At 38.2% G+C, this 24,235-nt stretch overlaps 1 protein-coding gene across 1 annotated transcript in view; it reads left to right on the forward strand.

The window, feature by feature from the left end:
* Positions 1-24,235, forward strand: part of DDX10 (DEAD-box helicase 10) — a 191,248-nt gene that overhangs the window by 86,992 nt on the left and 80,021 nt on the right. Inside the window, exon 15 of the mRNA XM_085309102.1 lies at positions 21,796-21,909. Within this exon, the coding sequence (XP_085165228.1) occupies positions 21,796-21,909 (114 nt within the window). The remainder of the gene's footprint in view (positions 1-21,795; positions 21,910-24,235) is intronic.

The raw sequence follows: 24,235 nt of genomic DNA on the forward strand, positions 1-24,235 counted from the left end.
TCGGTTTGGGAACYTACCAAACACTCAACACACATATTAAAGAACTGATGTGGATAACATGCTAATTAAGTAAATAGCACAGAATGGAATTTTCTATTTTGCTAATTGTTTATTATTACCATTACTATCTAATAATATTAGAAATTAATGTTTTTGGCTTTCTTAAGAGATGTCCGTGGGTAGCTTGAAGTGCTGCAAAAAGTAACCAGACTTCAAATAAGAAATTAGAAAAGAAATTTATGCTAAACATGAAATTGCCCGTGATGGGCTTCACTGGGAGAGCAAGCTCTCGAGCCAAGAAGAAATTTGTAAACAGTATGTTTTACTGAATGACCTGTTTTCAGTTAAGGGAACTTTAAGTTAGCGTTAGGACAAAGCACTTTATTCAAAATAATTCCATACTAGAGTCAAAGAAGARGATGTCTTTTCTATTTCTGTATCTAGGTTAGTATTTATGCAGTTCAGTGAAGCTGTTAGAGTACAACAGCATTTATCATGGCTGAGAATCTCTGATTTCTTATAGTTACTATTTTCAAGTGTATTTTGGTAGAAGTCAGCCTTGCCCTCTCTGCCCTCCTTTGATAGAAATTTGGCTTTTGCAAACTACAACTGTCATTGGTAGGTTTATCATAAGCATTTTGTGGTAGTCTTTTTTGGGGATATTTAAGGTGGTACATCCAGGGCCTTGGTTTGTATTTTCTATCAAATTATACCTTTGCATGTGCACTCTTTTTCTTGGTGCTTTGAGTTCTTATATTAGTCCCTTTCCATAGACTAAAAATCTAAGTAAATGCCTGCAATTCTGCAAAACTGCTGTTAGCACTGCAATGAAAAAGAAAAAGCAACTGTTTTTCATTCTGAGTGCATTTAACTCTTTAACACACTAACACTTTAGAGGTAAAGAATCTTTTCCTTTCTTGTTGGAGTATTGACTTCCCATGATACAGAAACATTTGGACCCTCCTGTCCACCCAAATTCCAAGACTGAATGAACTAAAAGAGCATAGTTCTTTTGAGTGTTTGCCTCTTGTTACAAAGATGGACTGAAGAAGATCTCGGGCATTGTATTTTCTTTTCTGTTTTAGAAGTTGTGACGCATGGGCCTGTTTTGCAGAACTGCCCATTCTGCGCACTGCTTCCGTTGTCTGCCGAATGCACAGCGGAGCCTTCAGTGTTTCGCTCTCATCCATCTCTTTAATTCCAGCCTTCAGGAAGTGACAGAGCTGYTCGTGAAGGGTGGCAGTGTATGGAGAAAGGTTGTACAAGTTTCAGCAGAAAACGTGGTACTGCACATCGTTGTTCTCTTGCCTGGTGATTTCCTTGACTCTTCTGGCCATTGTACATCTGAGACACTTCAACAGCATTAAACCAAAAGAAAGTTTTATGTGTGGGGAATTCGCAGGAATAGTCTCAGTCCTGGATGGTCTGATGATCACTTGACAAGGTCCACATTATTTGTGGTATTTTTAATATTAGATGTGTGAAGATACCTGAGTTGTGACACTGTATCTGAACCATCTGCAGCCCTTACTATAAGGTTTTAATGGCCATACTTATACCAGTTTCTTGCGTGTGGGAAGTTATTTTACTGTACCATAGTACAGTATCATTTTTTTCTGCAGTGGCTGTGCTGATGTGAGGAGTGCTCTGCTGGCCCTGGCCAGCCGGCCGGCGTGTGGCTCTGGCCTGAGGTCCCTCCTGGAGCACTGGCCCCAGCTCCGGTGCTCGGGGCACTCGCGGGATCAGGATCCACGTGGCCTCACGGTCTCGCCTCTCTGGTTCCTAAACTGGTTGCAGTGTTTGTATGTAATTGCTCTGCTCTCCGGGCTGACCACACAATGTGAATATGAAGGCCTGAGATGCATCCTCAAGGTAGATGTCCTTAAGTTGTAGCTGGTGCGTAGGAAAGGTTTGTGAACTCCGTAACACACGAGAAGTCGCATGAGGTCTGCCATAAATTCGTACTGGGATTTGTTTCTTGAAGCCTACTCCGATTTTTATCGTCTAAGCATTCTTATGTCAGAAAGTCTTGCAAATGTTTTCAAGGGGAACTTGAACCTGAAACAAAATTTGTCAACGAGAAGTGAAAGCGAGTACAAAAATGAAGTGTGTCGGCTTATGAAGGCAAGCTCATTATTTAGTGAGGATCTGAAAAGTGAAARAATAGTAAGATAATTGTGTGGAAAGACTGGTGCTGATAAATTGCTATTTGAAATAAGACTGATGGCGCAGCTGAAAAACAGCATATCAGATTGTAGCTGTCTGTCTATCTTGATTTTTGTTTATTTTTGTTGTCTTTGGGGGATTTTGGTGGCTTTTTTTTTTTTTTTTTAGGGTTAATGAGCTAACCTCGTAACAGAGCAGTTTGCTGCATAGTTGTTAAAACTCTACTGAAGAAAATCTTTAGCCAAAAACACTGCTGAATCATTGTCCTTTTACATGTGGAAGTGGCGTAGTAATTGCAGTTGCTTGCAGGATCTGATCTGAAATGTCATTTTAATGCTTTTTGGCTAAAATGACTTTATAATAATCCAGACAGCTGAGATCTAGCTACTCTGTAGATACCTGCTGGTCAGAACACTTCTCACCACTATGTATTTGTGCCCTGAATTATGGCAGCAAGAACCATTTATGGCTAGAGGAGTAATATGCCTGAAGCTAGAAGGTAGAAGTGATGAAAAGTTTTTGGTGTTGGTAATCRAAAATTGTAGTGTAAGTAATATATTTTTCCCCCTAACTTACYGTGTAGGAAAAATAAGTTGGACATTGTTTAGGTTCATTGTATTTTCCACCATTCTTTTTCTTTCTTTTCTAGAAATGCAGTAATTTTTCAGATAGGATTTTTCAGAAGCTCCTAAGACTTGCATGCCTGCTTCTCTTTAAAATGGAATGGGAGTTGTTCTGTTCTCAAACCATCCAAGGATTTAGCATGCTAGCTATTCGGAGTTTAAGGTACTTATGGTGACTGTTGAAAATCCTATACCTGAAAAACAATCACTGTGGCTTCTTGAAAATCCAAGCATTATAATTTTCCTAGTGGAAGATTTACTAAACCTCAAAAGAGAAAATTTGGAGTCTGTCTGAACCACAGTCCTTGCAAATGAGCAACTCATGAAACTATGGACAAGGAAAACCTATTTGAGATGTTCATGGAAAAGGAATTCATTTATGTTGTTAGAAAGTTTGGTCATATTATGAATTTGAGTATTCAAAGTAATTTTTTATACCTGATGCTGCCACTTTCACTTTCTTTCTTTCTTTATTTTTTAAAAATTATTTCAAGAGAAATGTTTCCCTGCCTGGTTTTCAAAAGTCAAATTCCTGGGTGAATTATTTTTTCAAGTTAAAAGTATGGCTTTTTCTTCAAAGTCACTTTAGTTAAGCAACAAGTGTGTATATTGACTGGCAGGGACTTACCAATGAATAATTCAATTAAAAAGTGCAATAAGTGAGCAAATGGATTCTAATGTTAATCATCTGTCTTGCATAAGTGTATATTAAAGGCAGGTATAAAACTCGCTAAGAGGAAATATTTACTTGTATACCTAGCACCGTATAGTACATATTTTTGGTTACTGAACATTCCAATCTTTTCCCAGCTTAAATATTATCATTTTGCATTAGTGGCCTGTAGCTACCTCATTATTTTTCCTATACTATACTAAATTCTGAAACCTACTGAAGTTCTAAACAACAAAGTAGATAAATAAGGTAATAAATTATGCCAGTTGTCATCTAGGAACCGCTAAGTGAATAGAAAATATATTTTGGTTATGYCCTTGAAAGAAGCTTGCTTGTGCAATGTAGAGTGAACTTTTTAATCATGCGTCTCATCAGGTCTTGATTATTGACCACTGAATACATTAAGCTGCTTTTTCCATTTAAAAACACATCAGTCAATTTTTGTTACTTTATAAAGAGAGTTTCATTTTGGACAAAGCATGAGAGATTGTTGCTCACTGAGTTGAAAGGAAAGATTGCCTTTATCCATAATGATCTCTCAAACTCTGCTGGCCTTACAATAACCTGCATTTGGAAAAACTTTTCTTTGTTTTTCCTCAAAGCGGTTGAAAATGATAGTGAAAAAAAACTTATCTACAGTTCTGTAAATTGCTACAGGAACAAAATCTATTGAATGTATGGTAAAAAGCTACTGCAGCACAGAAGCACTGTAAAAAGTGCTTGTACATGCATTTCAGAACATTTTTTCCCCTACTAGAGGAGGAATAAGTCACAGTATCTACTCCCTTTTGAAACAAATCAAAATAATATCTACACAGCAATAYAATGTGTTAACCTTGCAACACTGCAATGGAGTGGAAAAAAATAATTACTTGAGTTTTTCTCCTGTTGTATTCCACATTTTTGAAAAAAAAGTGTGGAATGCATTATCTCAAATAAATATCTCAAAATAATATTTTTTTTTGTGGTTTTAAATGCAGTGGCTTGTGCATAAGGTCAAATTGGCTGTTCTTAGAAACAGTTCTATTTGTTGCAAATCCTTATCGAACTGCATTATCCCAGTTATATAACTTTAGAAAATACTTACTTCAGAGAAGAGGGATTTAAATTACTCTTTATCTCAAGCRATTCCATCTTACATTACTATTTTTTTAATAGAAAAAGATTACTAGCAATACAAGAGAAAACACAGATGTTTTTCTACTCATCAGCGTTTCTTTTTTAGGCTCACAGATTACAGAAATAATTTTTTTTACAAAACACATGGTGAGGATCAATTTGCTTAATCTTCTAGAATAAGATGTGGCGAGGCAATGCACATGTTTGGAATTCACTTTCCACATTGGCAGCTGATTTGCCATTGTTTCTGATTTTCTTCCTTCTGYTAACTTTGTTTCTTTGCATTGACTTTTAAGCCTGGCTCTCTTTCCTGTCATTCTAAAGCCGTGTTCTTTCAGAATAAGCAGTACTTAGTGTTCTTCCAGCTGTGACCAACAGTGGCTGTTGGCATAAAGAAAAAACTTTAGCAACTGAAACAGAAATGTTTCTTACCACCCTAGAAATCTTGACTTTCAGACAGATTATTCTTAATTGGATGTATTTCATCTACCRTACTTAACCCATTCATCCTTTGAAATTACTTCAGAAAGTGTTGTTTTTGTAAGAGGTGACTATTACACTTGTCTCTTGTTGCAAAGAATGGTTGAGGATGGAAGGGACCTCCAGAGATCATCTAGACACCCCCCCCCCCCCCCCAAGCAGGGTCACCTAGAGCACATTGTCCAGGACCATGTACAGACAGCTTTTGAATGTATCCAAGGATGAGCACCACCTYTCTGTGCTGTCTTTTTGAAGAATTTTTCATGCATTTTTAAGAGTTGTCTAGTGAGATGGCAGTACAACAAATGTGTTAGCATCTTTAGACTACTTGCAAGGAATAGATTTGTCAGCAAAGCTTTTCTTTTTTTAAATAGCCATCACATATTCTAAAGTATGAAGCTATTTTTGTTATTTTGCTATCCTCATCTGTTTCAGATTTCTTTTTGAAGTCCTTGTGTCTTTTAGTCCTTAAAGACCACGAGGCAGTACTGGAAGGACCGTGATTTGATTCCAGGGGCTTGGTAGCTTCTAACAGAAGCTGCTGCATCTCTACTGCATTACTAGCTCCAGGCTCTTTCCCTTTGTGTACCTGATAGTTCAAGCTTAATTCATCACTTAATGCAATGTAGGAATTTTTGTGTGCACCCTGGAGCTTAGCTAAGGCTCAAACTCAGATAATTCCTTGGAGGTAGAGAATTTTAGGGAAATTTCTCAGGAGACCAGTTCCTTTCTTTGAATTACAAAGATGGGAATTAAGTATGAAATGGACACTTTCAGCTTTTCTGGCAGTGCTCAGGAAAAGTTTCAGGAGTTGGAAAGTGRTGCTTAGTCTTATTGCTTAAATTCATGTGGTCCAGCTTTTGGCTGGTGTACCGGATGTTTTTTTAAAAATGAAGTTACATTATGATGATGAAATAACTATAACAATTAGATTATCTTCATTCCTTAATGTCTGTAAAGTCATYATATTACACTGTGCAGTCAGTACATTTCTTTTGAAATAATTTCTAGCTCAGGCTTTCAACTTACCTTTCTTCCAAGGATCTTTAAAATAGGATTTTTTTTTAATCCTATTTTAGATTTACTWCTAGTCAGATGGGATAATCAGCAGATAAGTAAATAAATGCAGCTTGGGAGAGGAGATTCTTTTGCTTGCAATTAATCACTCTCCACAACTTTTAAGACAGTTAGTGTCATGAATGATGAATGTTGTTCTTTCAAAACAACTGTTATGTAACATGAATACTGAAATTGTTAAAAGCCTGAAAGACTGCTATTTTCTGAGATGTTTTCTTTATGTTAAATATAACAAAGCATAGTTTTTGTTTAAAAAAATCTGTTTGCTTACTTAAAATATTTCACTGTTTGTAATGCCCAATATTTTAACTCAAGATGTAAAAACAGTGCAAATTTAGTAMTATAAGAGGTGTATTGTGTGCCGCTGTAGTTTGACTAAACCGAAGTTTTTGACTAAACTGAAGGTTTAGTCAAACTCTTTTTTTTTAATATAGAAGGTCATTGTTGTAGGTGGACTTTATAATAGATGTGTACATTTTGTGTTCTCTATACTTTTGAAAATCACAGCCTGAAGAGAGAGGGCCATCACAGTGCAAGGATTTTTCTGATTTGTCTTCTATCCATAATTTCTTAGGGATAAGTTGGGAATGAATTGCCTTYACTATATAGCTTGTTAAGATACTAAAAGTTGATATTTGAATCATAAGATAGTTGATTCAGAAGTAGCTTGATTAGAAGCTCATGTATATGTGTAATTCCATAACATACTCAAATAGAATAAATTGCTAGTTCTGTAAAAATATGTGGAAGAAGCAGATTTAAATAAATACAGATTTTAAAAAAAGAATATTTGTCTTCAAGACCAGTCAGTGGCTGTCATGATCTTGTGTATGTGACCTCTCAGCCATGAAGGACATGGAGGATATCCTTCTGAGCCCAAAAGTGGGACTGGTTTGAAGAACAGAGAAAAAGATGGTGTATTTAGTTGAGAACTGAAGCTCAGTGTTGCATCTAATTGATACGGCTCATTTCTATTCACTGCTTTACAAGTTTATGGCCTCTTTAGAAATATTATGCCCTAGTAGTCCTGCAACTTCAGAGGAAATGAGAGTTTGGTTAAGTAATGAACTTCTAACAAGTTATTGATGGTTCAAATTAGTTGTGTTGCTCCCACAGTGTATAAACTCTGTAAACACATTGAGTCTGAGTGTGAGGCCTGGCAGCGCGGAGCTGAAATTGCCTATTTTGGGTTTTGTATTTTTAATTTTGGTATCTATCACACTGTGCTTTTGGCCTTCTTTCTGACAGAATTGCTCAGGTGCAGAATATATTTGTGATAGCAAATATCTTTTAAGAATGCAATTTTAAAGTAATATTGAGAATCAAACCTCAAAATGAAATACTGTGAAGTCAGCATTTGTGAAACTTGGACTATCAGTTTTTAATTTCTATACTCTTAGTTTTATTGTGTGCAAAATGAAAGTGTGGATATTTTGTAACAGTTAAATTTTTAATGCGGTCTGTATCAAATCGTCAACTCGTGCAACAGTGGCATGCAAAGAATATTAAATGATGCACAAACAGGTATTTTAAAAGCAGTATTAATTAATATCTTGCTGTAAAATCACTGATTTCTTTCAATAATTGGTAGAAATGTCTTCCTAACAAAGTCCTGTATTTAAGATTTTTATAACATAAGGCACATACACACTCTTGTGAAGAACGGAAGTGTTTTCTGAATTGCTTGTAGATAAAACTCTCACAGCAGTTGCTGTGAGTAGGTCAGGCCCAGTCCCCAGGGTACCACAGACAGACGTATCTAGTTCTTTTTTAAAAAAATTATTTAAGCTGTTTACACAAAATGTAGGACAGTGGGGTTTTTCTTTTCTATTATTCCTATTTGAGAAGACTGTTTCTAAGGTTACTGTGCCTCAGAAAAATGCTAAGTTTTCAACATAAATATTTTCATGGTAAGTTTATCACCGTTTGTTCTTATTCAAAGATTGTCCCTAAGCTTAAATGGCTCTTCCGCGCCTCCTGGGTTTCCGCGTGGTGCGTGAAAGCAGGTGGGGTCTCCCCGAGGCTCCGTTTGGCTCCTTCCGTTTCCTCCCGTAAGTTGGGCTCTTCGGTCTGGTAGACTCTTCTTTTTACGTATTCCTCCTGGATTCGGCTTTCTCCAGTCGGGGGGACGGGAGCGGTGCGGCGTTCCTCGGGGGCTCGCGCCGCTGCCGTCCCTGGCGGCSTGAACCCTGGCGCTCGCCCTCGCTGCGTATGGCCGGTTCCAAGTGGCCGCCGCGCTTTGCGCTGTTGGCTTTTGTCTCATTTTAATTTGTCTGGTTTTCAAGGTTATCTCGTTCCTTTGAGCAGCCTGTTGCTCRTTGTGCTGAGCTGGCGTAGCTCCCCCGCGCGTCCTCGGCACGTTTGGTCGGTGGGCTCCCCCCCAGCAGGATGGGGCTCGCAGGAGCCATCTCTGAGCCTCCTTAGCTCCCTTGCGATCTGTCCTTGAGCGCAACCCACCGTAGCACGCTTTTGTACCTATTCTAATCCTTGACCTTTTTTTTCTCTTCAACTAATACTTTTCTGAGTGGCACTGACTTAAATGTTCCACTGAAATCGAAATGAATTAGTGCTGTCATTTCCTTTGCCTAAGGAGCCAAGACACCATTTTTATTACAAATGCATCTTTGGCATACCTGTCTCATAATACATCTTCAATTCATTTTTCGTTCCGTTCCATCTTTGTAGTTCRTCGTTCCTCCAAAGCTTACTCTTCGGCCTTGCATTCTGCTGAGGTCAGACTAATGGCTGGTAGTAGTCTGCAATAGCCTGGGTTTCCTTTTTTTCTTTTTTCTTTTTTTTTCCTCCCCTTCCCCCTCTTTATAAATACTAACATTTGCTATTCTGTATTACTTCTCAGTTCTGKTGAGAGAGATTTATTAAAAAATTGTGCTAACAGATTTGTGACTTCATATGCTGGTACCTCAGAATTCCAGGATGGGGATTATCTGGTCACTTCATGCCTGAATCAAAAAGATAAATTTATCTTTTGGTTTTGCTTCCAACTGAGTGGACAATTTGTGTGCCCTGTTTCCTGGGATCCAGGTCGCCTTTGCCTGTGTAGTACCGTAGTAGTCTTGCTGAGAGCTGAAGGGAGTTTGAGACTGTAACAGGTTCATCTTCAGTATCTACCTCATTCAAGCTGCTTAGCAGTCACACTTTTTAATTTTAGTTATTTTGCCAAGGAACCCTTTATTRCTTCCTTTATTCTTTGAGCATAAACGAAGACTTCATACCTTAGTTTCCTTTGCTGGTGAAAGTAGTTCTCCCTTCTCTTCTTTCTACTCTGGTTCTTCAGTTTGAGGTCATTATTATTCCATTTCAGTCTACACCTTTTGTCTATAGGTAAAGGTCTAACTCCTTCCTGAATGTTATACCATCAGGACTTCTGTGCTGAATTAATGTAGTTTTTACACCTAATATCATTATTGAAAGGGAAAGAAAGATGTCAGTAAACTAAGCATGCAGGTGTTCCTAGCTGTTTCTTGAAATCTGCCTGCTTTTCCAAATGTGTGGAGTGAAGAAGAATATTTGCACCTTTTCTACTGCTTCAGGAGCAACAGCAAAAATGTATTAGTGTACAGCAGTGTATCAGCTTACTAGACTTTGATCACTGTATCCTGGCAACGGAAAGTATTTTTAAATGAGTGTTTCAGTTTTCATCAGTCTAAAAATTGTGAATTTGATAACTTCATAATGGTTTGTTTGTCACCACAAATTCAAGAGGAGTGAGAAGAACAGAGAAAATAAACATTTATTTAAATGAACCACTATTGGCTTTGTGCTTATTTTCTTCTGGCACTATCCCATCATTTGTAAGGCATGCAAGAAGACTGAGTTACATGAAAATTATTGAAGGTGAATGCTCACAGTAGAGGTGTTTTGGGGCMAGCTGACTATGACCACACATTTTATTGAAGTCCTTGTTCATTTATAAGTTAGCTCTGAGCCCTCTAATTTATTGTTAAGAAATTCTTAACCTTCCTCATTAACTAAGCACTGGCAGTTGGGTAGATCTTAGCCTATCTGAATATATCGCTCTTACTGTCTTAAGCGCTGAAGCGATTGAAAATTTTTGTTTSCTTCTAATGGAGACAGAGGAGATACCTCCAACTTTTTTTTTAATGTTGTTTGTAAATAATTGCAGTATTAATTACACAAACTTCTCTACAGATTAGATCTCATGTGCTAAAAATTAACTTCTGTAAAGAAAGAAGGCATGGAAGCTTTTGAACCAAAGTCTACATATTTCAAAAGATATGGGAAAGGAGGTTCAAGCTGGAGACAGTTTTGGAACCCTAAGGAAAACGGTTGCTAATTCTTTGAAATTTAATATGTGTTTCGATGTACAGATGTGCTTACCATTATCAGACTTTCGTACAACTTCTTAGTGGGCATCCTTTTTAGCAGTAGATAGATAGAAAGCAGAGAACACCTACGACTCAGAAATGTCCTCTGTGGCATTGGGAGCGGAAATCTAGACGTGGTGCAGTGTCTCCAGAGCATTGGCTTTGGATGGGCGTGCAGGAACCTCCTGCTTGGTCACACAGTGCTGGAGGGAAGGAAGTTGAGCAGTAGCTGCCAGCCCTGCTCTAAAAAGCCTGGTGTGTCAAGGCATTTCTGCAATGAGTCAAAAGCAAAATCCCACCAGACTGATGCATTTTCATTGGCTGTGTCAGTTGAAGTGGTTGTTGGCCTCTAGTAATTTTTCTTGTCGTAATTTACTGGGTTTGGAGAACAGCATTGCTCTTTGGGTTTGCTCGCTCGTGATGGCAGTGGCCACAGGCAGCAGAAAATGAGCAGAATAGCTTATTAATGCTTCTCACTGTGTGGCTTAGGAGCTCAAGGTAATTCTCTGGTAATTCTCTACTTCTGTTTCTTACCAGGTTTCTCAAATTCATTTAAGGGGCAATTAATGCCCTTTACAGCGTAGCTGTAAACTGCTGGCTAGATGCTGTGGAGGGGGTGCTCCCTGCTGCTTCCCTCTCTTCTGCTCCCTTCCAGGAGCCTGCAGGAGTGCTGCTCTGACCCTGGTAGCTAAAATGACAAATACAGTTTACTGTCATGTTAGTGTTAGTTTTCTGCTCGTTCAAACCCTTGGAGCAGTTTGTCTCGCCTATGCTAGCTAAGGGGAGCGGGGAGAGCGCTTCTGGAGGAGAGTGCATGAAATACAAGACCACTGCTCTTGGCAGGATCTTTAGTCTGCACTGAAAATGTGGAGAGGAATCAAGTTACTCCTTTTTTTAAAGAAGAAAATCAATAGAAAGGGAATATTTTTAAGTTTATTGTTGTGGGTTATGTGTCAGCCTTTAATTATGAAGAAATGCTGTCTGTCAAGATTTTTCTGGATCTGGTGTCTGGCTGGAGAAACCCTAGCTGTATTCCTCTTGAGTCTCTTGTGAACTACGAGTATCTCATTCAACTGATCTCTCTTTCTCTCTCCCTTTTTGTGGTATCTCTACCTCTCATGTTTGCAGCGCTACAGCTTTTGCTTGTAGCTGGATTTGGCATGCCAAACTGCTGGTTTGTTTGGTGCATAGGATCAGGGAGGGGGATGGGTGCTGTTTTGAGATAGGTTCTGCACTCCCTGTTGGCAGTCTAAGTTCAGGTGAGCCTAGCTTTCAGGATAAGCCCTCTCAGATTGCTCTTCCACTTTTTCCTCTGCTGTGTGGCTCACGTGGGACGGTGGCCGAGCGCCTGCCGGGTGAATGCGCGTACTTGTGTAGTTACTTGGCTGTTGAGAGAAATGAGTTGAGGCCTCTGTACCTGGAAGCGGTATGGACAATCTGCTTCCATCTAAAGATGAGATAAAACTCACACCACACTCCGAGAAACTAACACTGCTCAAATAAACAAAAATCAATATAATGGGTATTTCTCAAAGGATATATGGTCTTTGCTGTTCACCAGCATAGCTGGTTGAGAATATCATTGCGGAGGGATCATTTTGTGGGCATTGGTTTTGGTTTTGGCACATGTGAGAGGAGGAAGAGAGGGCATTAAGGTAAGCATTATCTTGTAAAGGTAATTTCTTGTGGGAGCTGGATCTCGACTATCATCTTTTCTGTCTGATCAGGAGAGTTTAGTGAATATAACATTTTAAGAAGGTTCTGCCTTGGTTGCTTCTGTATCCCTGCTGCCATTCTTAATGGCTTTTGAGGGAGAAAGGATATGTTACAGTAGTTGTAGGTGTGTAAAATATATTCAACCTCAAAGTAAAACAGCATGAAAGCGTGATCCTCTCATCTCACCCTTTGACCTAAGATTCCTCTACAGAGTATTTTAAACCATAATTTTAATGATGTTATGGCTTTTTATTTAAACCCTAACTGCTTTAATGATTATATAAAAAGCCATTTTTGGAGTAGCTTTTCCTTACTTCTAGATAATACAGTAGCATGGCAGAGCCAAAGGATCTTTATTCTTTAACTAAGAAACGCCAGACTTTTAGTTCATTAATGCTTGCTGTAGCATTATGTGACTACATTTTTCTCAGTATTTCAATTTAACTCTTTCCCACCAAAATATTAAATGCATGCAGGGAAAGGTAGAGCAAGCCTGGTTCTTCTGGAGACTGAAAAATTAGAAGTACGAGTAGCACATTTTCAGTATACTTGAAAGACTTAATTTTTTTAAATCCTAAAGCAAGGCAGCACTTTCCTCCTCTTGCCTTCTTCCAAGGCTTCCCCCAGCCTACTTGCCCCAGTTCTGGGTGTAAAGCCTTCCTCCACAGCAGGTGTTAATAGCGGGGTGAACAGGCAGGGTTTGCCACTTGCTGCAAAGTGAGTAATGATTTTAACATTGTTGCTGTTGAAGAGCTGTAACAGAACAAAATGTGAAAAGCAGACTGAGGTTTTCCTAACTCCTCAACTCCACGTTAGTGATTGATTGATTTATTTTTTTAAGTGGCAGACTAAGATGATATTTGAAATACTTTGTAATTTTGTTCAATATATAAGACGTGTTTATGCTCTCATTTCTAATTGGCCTTGTTTTTTGGAGATGGCATCCTCCTAATGGCCTTTTCTTGTTTCATAATGCAAGCTCTGGATGGGGAGCATGAATAACTATCAATTAAATCACATTTTCTTCTGTGTTTAATTGAAGTTTGAAGAACGTGCTGCAGTCATCTTCCCCACCCCCCATCTGACTGAACTGCAGTCCCTAGGCTCAGATAACTGCAACTGAGTCATCTACTCAACATATTTTCTTGGCTGTGGAATCGTAGAATCAGTAAGGTTGGAAGGCACCTCTGGAGATCAACTAGTCCAACCTCCTTGCTCAAGCAGGGTCACCTAGAGCATATTAACATGTTAGAAGTAGTGGAGAATTCAACAGTTACTGTGTGTTACTATTAGATTTTATCAGCAGAAGGTTACATGCTTTAATGACACCTTACTTTGTAATGATATAGGAAAGCATGGAATGAAAATACTTCATGTCTTGATCTGGCAGTACAGTTAATAGTAGTATTAATTGTTAGTGTGTACTTCTTGTTATTGTATACTGTTGGTCTCAAGCAGTCTCTGGGTTATTAAAATATGTTAGCTTTATTGAAATATATCCTTCTACCAATGCTCCATCAGCTCCAGAATGAACTAGAACTGTGATAATGTGTTTGGTTTTGAATTAGTCTCTTAGTATGTTTGTATCTTCATTTATTCAGACATACTTATTTATAACTTAGCTTGCTTTTTGCCTAGAAATATGTGCAATTCACTATTCAATATTCTGTATTGCACCTTTCTTCAAACAAACAAAAACCAAGGTAACTCCTACAGATGAAGTCATGGTCTTGTATTGCTAAAGGCTTAATGTTTTAGAAGGAGATAGAGTCATCACTTGTGCTGATAGGTAATGAATGTTCAAGCTGACACACCTACTGTGAAGTGCTCTGGTCCAGTGCACTGACATTGTTCAGAGTGAAATATTATCTAATTATAAAGTATAACTCTCAAACTTCTCAGAAAGTGCTTTTGTCCATATTAGCTCTTGTAATGACAAACTTYGTTCTTAAATATTTACCTTATTATGGTGACTGTGAATACAAAAATACTGGGAAAGGTTTTGTAAAATAAGGTGCAATGACTTTGCAGATCTATGCAAAGAACTGTTTGGCATATGCAGAAACTAGAGTTAAGTTTATAATTTATAAAATTTATAGTAATCTACTCAACTGTGTGTTTTTTGGGATGGGGAAGTTCAGCCCTTCACTAAAGTGTTCCTGAAATTCTTCCTGTTCTATGGAAAAGTCAGGGATATATTTAAAAAAACAAAAAAACCCACCCCAAAACCTCCCCCCAAAAAACAGGAGAGTGAGAAGAAGGGGGGCAAAAAAAGAAAAGAAACATGATTGTGCAGTGCCACTTGTTCATGGTTTCTTCTGGGAGCATGGTATTTTACGTCAAGGTAAAACATTAATATACTTTTTCAGAAAGTGAAAGCAGTGAAAATTTTCTGAGGGACAGAAGGACACAGACACTTTTCTTTCCTCCTTCTGTCTATTTTTCAAGATAGAGTTTAAATTTGTAGCTGGTAAATACTGCAATGGGGATATTGGAGTTCTCTGTCGAAAACAATTTCAGGGATAGGAATGATAGCCAGGCATTTCCAAATTATCTATAAAGAAAGAAGAAATGTTTAAAGCAGAAGTAAACTTGTTAACATGAATAAGTAAAAAATAATACTCTCTAATCTAAAATCATAGTTCAAAGTGCAGTGCTGCTAATAGAACCCCCCAAGGACTATGTATTGCAATAATAGTTTGTGATGAACAGCCTCAGCACAACCTGATGTTTTTTCTTTTTTTGTACTAGAAGTGTCAATTTTCAGATAGCTATAATTTCTAAGTTTATCATGCCTCTTGTAACTCACAGAATAAGTTCAGTAATGAAATGTTGGTAGCAAAATTTATTTATCCTTGATTTTTTTATTGACTGTTACAGAAAAGAGAAATCTCAGTCTTTATTTCTACTTAGCTTTTCCCCAAGCTCCCTATTTTAAATTTTGATAGCAGTTGTTGAAATGAATAGTAAAGTGTCTTGTGGAATATGCTTTCACTTATATAAGAAGTATAATAATTCAGTAGAAAATTAAATGTTTTCAGTGATTTAGAACGGTTCTAGAGAAATACTGTTATGTAGTGTCAACCAGAAAGGGGAGTAAGATTTATCACTGAAAAGTTACTAAATAAAACTTTCTGTTCTAATGACTTACCTTGGTTTTTGTCTCTAGTTGAAGTGAAATACTGAGTATGGATCCACTTGGTGGCTCCTCTTTCTCCTTGATTTTTACAAAAGAAATATATAAAGATTACTTAATCAGAACAAAATTAGCCTGTGCTTAGATGACCTTTGAAAAAGCCATTGTAAAAAGAGAAGCTTTTTTTTTTCCCCAGGCAAGGTGGAGGAGCTGTGCTGTGGAAACAGAGGGATGACCTGAAGAACTTTGGGTTGGTTTGTACTCCTGGTTCCCAGTGGGTTCCGGTTGCTGTGGTTGAGGATGGTTCCTGTGGCTTGTGAACAATGAGGGAAAATAGGGAAGAATAACACAAGAACTGTTGTTGTGGGGACATGGGCCTGCCTGAGGGGAAAATAGAGACCATCTAGCTACCACGGACCATGAGGGAAAGCAGTGACCATGCATCTTCTCCTGGCCATCTTGTATTCTGAGGCCCCAGTTTTCTGCTTCTCTGCTTCTTTCCACTAAACAGGCAAGTGGCTAGTTGAGTAAAATAGTATTTTTTAAGGGGAAATTTATTTGAGTTTTATGGATGCTTGGGGTAATATGGACCAGACTTCAAATTCTGTTTAAATTTTACTTCTCTCGATTAGCTTTCCCTTCTCATGCTGTGCAATCGTGTATGCTGGTGTGATGTTTTTATGTCTCAGCCGCTGCTGTGGCTGGATATCTGGGAGCAGCAATGAGAATCCCTCCACCTTCAAACCCTCTCTGTGGTCACTAATCTAAGTGTCATAGCCTGAGTTCTGAAGGTTTATGGGGTTGACAAGTAATGCTCATGCATAAGCTACGTTAGACTAGTGGATGGAGGATACTGAATTTTCTGAAATTTTAGTAGTTACTATCAGGTGAAAGCAATGTATGTTTGCAATGGAAGACAGCCCTTCTCCATGTATAAGATTGGGTAACTGTGATTCGGCAAGACCATGGCTTGTTCTATGAAGAATGACTTCTGAGGCAGGAGGAATGAGGTGATAACATGAATGTGCTTAGTACTTGTTCCTATTGCTGTTACTTTATTGAAGAAGTACGAAAACAACCGTGTGAAATTGGGTACCAAATCGATTTTGTTTCTCAGAGGCAGTTGCTGTTGAATTCTGGGTAGAAGTAATATAATAATGTTGGAAGAGACTGAAAAGAATTTTCTCCCCTGTAATTCTAAAGTATAAGGGGAAAAACCTCTAGCACCTCCCTGTCCCGAAAAAACAGGAACACTTTTTATAGGTAACATGACACAGAAGTGATTATAATTTTTTTCTACTGATATTTTATTCTCCTACAATAATTTAGTCCTGTCTTTAGGCAGCTGCTGTACTGAATATACTGTGCTTGCTTTCACAGGCTAGTTGAATTGAAATTAAAAAGAAAATTGTAGTTAGAAACAAACAACCTTTACATTTGATGATTTGTAGCACTCAAAGCGCGACGTCCAAAGCAAACGCATTTGTCTCGGGTATAGTTAGAGACTGCAAGTGCTTCGATTTTGAGTTATAGAGGAGTATATACTCCAAGTCCACACTTTTTACTTCATGAATTTTATTAGTATRGAAAGTCAGTCCTTATTAGAATAGCAAAATGTACTGATATTTCCGTTTCTGATGCACTTTTTCTTTGCCCTCACCACTTAAACTTAATTTATGGAAATAGTTATAATAGTGTAGTCTGTCTAAGGATTGCATTAAATAAGTCTTTAGACATGAGAAGCAGATGGAGGATGCCACTTATTTTCTAATATATACATCAAGCAAGAAATATTTTCTCAGCAAAATTGTAATTGAAAAGTAGTAAAATCTGAGGTCTTAAACTTGTCAGTGTCTTCAATTAGAAAACTTTTTTCATAGAGCTTTACCTAAGAATATCAGATCTCTTAACCCTCCCAATTCTGCTTTCTCTCAAGAAAAATAAAAAATTGCTTATTAGCTCTATTATTTTTAATTATATAATAAAGTGCTTGGATTTGCTAAGCTTCTAAAAGCTAATTTTTATTCTAACTCATTATCTAATCCAGCAAACCATCTGGCATGTGCATGTGCAAAAGAAGGAGGAAATTTAGACTCTTGAATAATAGTAATAGAAAATCCTCCAATCTTCCAGCCTAGCCTATGTTTGATAAACTCTTGTGTTACTAACTTCTAGTTATATAGCATTTTAAGGAGGTTGATTCTTACTCTAATTTTGTGTGATCAGTTCGGCTATTACTATCTCTTCATGGAAGAAAACTTGAGACTTGAGTACCTGTTTATTTTGGGCATAGGGCAAAGTGTTCTTAATATTATATCACAGAAGGGTTGAGGTTGGAAGGGACCTCTGGAGATCGCCTAGTCCAACCCCCCCTGCTCAGGCGGGGTCACCTAGAGCACATTGCCCAAAACTGCCCAGACAGCTGTTGAATAGCTTCATGGGTGGAGACTCCACAACCTGCCTGGGCAACCTGTGCCAGTGCTCTGTCACCCTCACAGGAAAGAAGTTTTTCCTTGTGTTCAGATGGAGCTTCCTGTGTTAGAGTTTGTACCTGTTGTCTCTTGTCCTATCACTGGGCACCACTGAAGAGAGTCCAGCCCTATCCCCTTGACACCCTCCCTTCAGGTACTTGTACACATTGATCAGATCCCCCCTCAGTCTTCTCTTCCCCAGGCTGAAGAGGCCCAGCTCTCGCAGCCGTTCCTCAGAGGGCAGGTGCTCCAGCCCTCTGGTCATCCTCGTAGCCCTACGCTGGACTCTCTCCAGTAGCTCCATGTCTCTCTTGCACTGGGGAGCGCAGAAGCGGACACAGTTTTCCAGGTGTGGCCTCACCGGGGCTGAGACTAACACCRGGTAGCCCATTCTGGTTGAAGGGCAAGCGAACAACCACTGTGGTTTTTAACTCGAAATAACAGCTTGAAGAGACAACAGGTACAAACTCTAACACAGGAAGCTCCATCTGAACACATGGAAAAACTTCTTTCCTGTGAGGGTGACAGAGCACTGGCACAGGTTCTGCTTAACATCTAGTAGTAATCTAAACCTGTGCCCCCAAACTCTTTATGTATGCCCACTTTTGTTCTCATTTGCCTGCTTTGATAATACAGTCCAGCTTTGGGAATAGAATTTACTGTGGTAGATATCAGTTGAGCAGGTTTTAATATGCAGCATGTTCTGCGTRAGCAGATCAGCGAGGCGACCTGCCGGGTGCTCCCCACCACCTTTGAAACGCTTCAAGCTCTGGTGTTAGGAGCAAAACCTAGCTGACAGCAGAGACTCTCCATTCACTCATGCCCGCTAATATGAAAGCATGTCTGCCTGCACAGCCTGCGACCTCRGTCTTCAGCCTTTTATTTACTGGGAGCTAGAGAGGAGTCCTCGCTCCTGCCAGAGTCGTATCACTCGCAGCACTTGAGGTTAGCGGGCTGAGGAGATCTTCAGGCAGCCACCCAGCTGGTGTTGTCCGCTGCTCTAGTGAGCTCGTGGAGAAAGTGGATGAAGCCAGGGAGGAGGAGGGTGGAAGGCTGACCTGCTGCRTGTGCATTGCCGGGTGTCTTCCCGCTCCCAGGGTGGAAGTGGGAGCTGGGCAACCAGAATGGCTTGGAACTTCCCCCATGGGAAACTGGGGGCTGGCACTGAAGAGTGGGGAAACCGGAGGTCCGTTAGGTACTTCTTCCAGTGGATAAATCAGAGCCTGCCTTGATGAGGAATGGATATTTTAATGTAGCAGTTGGAGTGCCGGGTCGAAGCCCAGCCGGGCAGCGGCACTGGGCGCCGGCGGCAGGGCTTGGGGAGCCCTGTGTGGAGGTGGCCGGGGCTGAGACGGGTGCGGGCAGCCCGTCGTGCACCAAAACCGCAGCTGGCCGGAGGAACCTGCGGTGCCTCGGCTTAGACGCATCGAAGTGCGTTCGGTTTAGTCAGTTCGAATTGGGAAAGCATCCCAGTAGAAAAATCGGATTAATAATCTGTGGAGTGTGCAGAGGTTCGTATAAGTATTCTTTTCTGTATTTTTTTTTTTGAATAAATAGTAGTTCAATCTCTTGCTTTTCATTAGTGTTGCATTTCTTAAAAGTAAATCTGCAAAAATATTACTTTGATATACTATGTKTTTTAAGTGTATGGTAGGGGAATTTAGTGTCCCACTCATTTCCTYCCCTTCTTTTTCCCATTTGTTTGGAGATTTTGGCAAGGAGAGGAAAAAAAAAGAAAATACTGCTTGTGTGTGCATACTAAAAGAACCCACTGAGTATTTATATTCTTTAGCTAAAAAAAATTTTTTTATTTTGAGAAATACAAACTAAGGTGCACTGTACACATTTAAATATAACCTTACAAAATTCTGATATATCAATTTAAAGCATTCAGTCATTTTTATATTATTTTATACTAGTGCTAATAATCCTGGCAGTGCAAGAAGGAAAGAAGATTAAAAAACAAAAACAAAAGCAAATAGTAGCAGAAAATACGTTAGTGTGAAATGTCACTCTTTCAGCTTGAAGTAACTCTCTCTTTAAATTCTCTCTCTGGACAGTTCCTGTTGTTTTCTGAAGTAGACTGTGTTYTAAGGGAAGAGATTTTGCTTATGTAGATGCTCAAACAGTTTGTGTTTTGTAAGGTAAGCAGTAGGAGCGAGGGAATAGCACAGCTTTCCGAGCTATTAAAGGTGTGTGCAAGACTCCTTAATATAGCTGCTTAGTGCCACGGAAGTGATGTGGCAATACTTAGATCGTGAGTGCTGCTACAGTTACTATTTTCTATAACAGATATGGTCATTATTGGATAACACAGCACATTAGCTGTCACAAACCTTTTTTCCTCTTGGTAAGACTGTAATTTTTTTTTCTTTTATAGTTCATATTTCAGTACATTAGTGTAATGACAGCGACTGAGTTATTTTTTGCTTTCTCTTTATAGTGAGTTCAGTGTAGAAAATATTTTTTTAAAAAAATTACCCCCCCMAAAAAAAGTAAGAGACGTTCAGTTTTTCTTTTTTCTTGCTGTTTTGACCACTTATTTATCAGAAGTTTATACTGTTTTCCAGGCAGACGCTTTTTCCTGAGTAATAGAGCTTTGCAGTTTTCACAGGGTGATGAACGTGTTCTGTGCCTTCTCCTAATGAGTCTTCACGTACTCCTRTGGGATGTCTTTTGCTATAAAATACTTACTGCAATGGCAGTTTATTGCTTAAAATGTCTGCTGTGTGTATTGTATGCTGCTGGATGCCTGAATCCCATATGGTTTTTGTTCTTGGAAATGGGCTTCCTGAGAAAGTGCTGGAGTTCAGGGATCTCCGTGTGCTTTGTTTCCATGGCGTTTTGATGGTACCACAAGATGTGTGGCTCTGCGAAACCGTCTATGGGCTTGCCATTAGTTTCTCTCTCTCTCTCTCTCTCTCTCTCTCTCTCTCTCTCTCTCTCTCTCTCTCTCGTTTTAATGCATTTAACAGGAGTAGTTGAAGTGCTCGTCCTACAGTTGTAAACTACCTCCCAAATCCAAAAGTACTCTGGATAAATCTATTTTTGTCAAAAGTAAAGAGCCTCACCCTTGTCCTTTCTTTCCAACAACAACATTGCATGCAACAAAACTGAATGTGACTTCAGGATCAAAGTGTTTTACACAGGAATACTCTTCCGATCATACTAATTAACAGCTTCTGGATGATTTTGCTTTTTCAGTAGCAACCAGCAGAGAACAACCTCAACCTATTGGAAATGGTATTAAATCTTGGAAATGGTATTAAATCTGTGGATTTTACAGTTTTTGCTTACCTGTTAGTTTCCCTAGTGTTTTTGGCACTTTATGTTTCATTTATAAAATTTTCTTATGATCCTAATAGGTTTTGTGATTTTAAATGCTGTTTAATGCTAAGTTCATTGGATATCTTCTAGCACTTGCTTTTTACACTGTGGTGGGATTGCAAGGAACAAGGGTCAGGAAAGAGGAAGGTTCTTGCAAGAGCACTTGTTCCCTTCACTAATGCAGAAATAACTCAAGGTGGTGTGCTGCGATGTCTGCATACAACTCGTCACATGCCAGATGGAAGTGGTATCTGAGCCGCTCTGCTAGTCATTGTGGCTAATGGCTCCAGCATGTTACACCGGATCTCCTGTGTGACAAGGCTCGTTAGCATAAGCTACTAAATCTAGTTTCATWTTCCCCAGAAGGCATGTGAAGTTTGGATGAGATAGGTGTCTTGCTGCTGGTAGGGTTTAAGTTATGCTGGGGTGTGTGCGTGTGTGTGTGTGTTTTTTTTTTTTAAGAGAATAAGTGAGTTTTCTTTTATGATCTGGTTAAAACAGATTTATGAAAAGGCATTTTAGCTGATTTTTATTGAACCTTATACTCACATTCATGTGTTTTAAGAATTATTCTTTACTTGAAATACAAATATTAAAGTTTGAAGAACAAACTTTGAACAACTAAAAACCTCTAAGAAATCTAATTTTGTCTTTTATACAGAATGCGTCAAGCTCAAGGTTGAAGAAGAAAGCAACTAGAACACAAGAGGCCAAAAAAATCTTGAAGAAGAAATTTAAAGTCAACACAAAAATAGTCTTTACTGAAGATGGAGAGGTAAGASCAATTCAAAATAAACTATGTTTTGGTAGGATCTGAATTTATGGTTTTTATAAAGACAAATATACCTACAGTTTTATAGATGTATGAAAAGATGTATATGGTTTTCAAAAGTGTATGATTTTCATAATTGGATTCAGTTTTTCAAAGCAGTTCAGCTTACATTTAAATTCATTTTCACTGAAAAAATGTTGAGTACTGACCTCTGTTCATACAGTATGTACACATTTGTACGAGTTATTAGCGTATGTATCCAACCTCACCTATTACTTGCCTATTAAATCCAATTGCAGGTAGACTAAAGAACTTGTTTTTCGTGTAACATGACTTTCCTGCAGATGCTCACTTCCCCATAGTCTTGAGTGAATATACTGGAATTAGAGAAAGTCCCTGTTTTTCTCCCAACATTAGTTATTTCTAGTTTGAAAATGTTGTCAGAAAAGCTAGGGAAGTGCCAGGGTTCTACTAGCTGGTGCTGATGCAACAGAGCATTGAAATTTGCTAGTAATTTAATTGGATCTTTTAATAGCCCTTGGAAAAATGTATTGATTTTATACAGAGAGGAGCTATTGCAAATTGCCTGTCACTCTAGGGTTTCACTGTGGTGATAACGTCGCAATAAAATCTACACGCTACACAAACTTTTCTGACATTTGCTTTCACAGCTTCAGATGCTGCATACGTTGTTTTTCCATTTTCAGTATTAAAAAAAAAGTAGCATTTTTTCCTTCTCTGAATTAATTTCAGTATTAGAATCATAGAATGGTAAGGTTGGAAGGGACCTCTGGAGATCATCTAGTCCAACCCTCAGCATAGCCCATACAGGAGTTAAAAAAAAAATCTCCACAACCTTAGCATTAGTAGCACCACACTCTAACCAACTGAGCTAACAGTAAACGAATAGAGATATCACCTTTACAAATATGTCCCTTGTTTTTGTGACATTGGAGTATTTCTCAAGTATTTTGTATTGCAGGTGAGGGGAGCATAGCCATATTATTACTGTTGTTTGAAATATAAAAGCTTTGAGAGTTTCCCAGTTGATTAGAAGTGGTATATTCAAATGATATTAGATATGCAAAACTAGTCATCTCTGAAATGTATGTGCAAGATTTACGTTATTCATACTTAAATATTTGTATCTAGTTAATATGTACTTTTCCAAGTACCTCATTTAAAACTGGTATTTTAGAGTAAGGTTGTCATATAAACGCCCCTGATCAGTGAAGATACAACAGAAATACATCTGTTTGAATTTGAATGACATTTTTGTACTGATGTTTCCCATCTTTCTGTGTGAACTGGACATCGGGAGGAGACCAGAGAAGAAACCTACAAAAATAAAAATGTATGAGTACACATGTACATGTACTCATATATAGAAATAACCAAAAGTGAAGGAAAAATAAAATTAACAAGTGAATGTTCAAAGCTTAGCTTCATTTTTATTCAATTATAATTGGAAAGCATGATGACACTCCACAAGATGTAAGTTTTGCTTTGAATATGTGTAGGTGTATTTGGATTTAAGTAAATTTTGGGAAAGGCTGTGATTCAGGCTTACATGTGGTTCTCTGTCTACATATTCTTGCCAAAGATTAGTTACTTGTAAGGATTTTTCAAAGGAAAACACCAAAAATGTTTGAATAAGCTGAAATATAAATGCTTTTTCTTTCTTACTTTCTTTCTTTCTTTCTTGGAAGAAAGAAAGTTCTTGGAAGAAAGAAAGATGTTAAAACTATTTTAATCTTGTGGGAGATGCAGGGAACTTGAATATTTTAGAAATGGTATATGTCTAATGGCTGCCAGATATTCTTTGCTTCAATTTTTTTTTAGCAAATTAAGAATATTTCTGTAACATTCAGCTGATGTATCATTTTATGCAGTTAGGTCTTTGCAATAGAACTTGTTCATGAATTTTCCTGAAAGATGATTGTAGTTGTAGTTACACACTAATTGAAAATATCAAATTGTAGCATCCTTGTTTTTTGGTGCACTTGCATTTGTGAGTGATCAGTTGTGCATCTGACTGGCCACTTCACAGGTATTTCTAGTTGCATATAAATGCATCTCCTTTTTAATACAGGTAACTCTAGCCCATTAATTACAGTCTTATCAACTATGTTAGTATTGATTAGTATCTTGAKTAGTATTGAGTATCTCAATTAGTATTAATCAAGATTGATTCATCAGGTAAAGATGAAAGACTGTTAAATGTTTTTCTGYGAAGAGTTTGCTTCTGGTCTTAAATAATGTTCTTGAAGAGTTTTTGAAAATTACTTTTTTWAAAAAAAAAAMWCWMAAMACTTTTTGTTAGGAGAGC

Source organism: Rhea americana, unplaced genomic scaffold, assembly GCF_003343005.1.
Source record: "Rhea americana isolate MKP2758 unplaced genomic scaffold, rheAme1 scaffold_29, whole genome shotgun sequence".
Classification (NCBI taxonomy): domain Eukaryota; kingdom Metazoa; phylum Chordata; class Aves; order Rheiformes; family Rheidae; genus Rhea; species Rhea americana.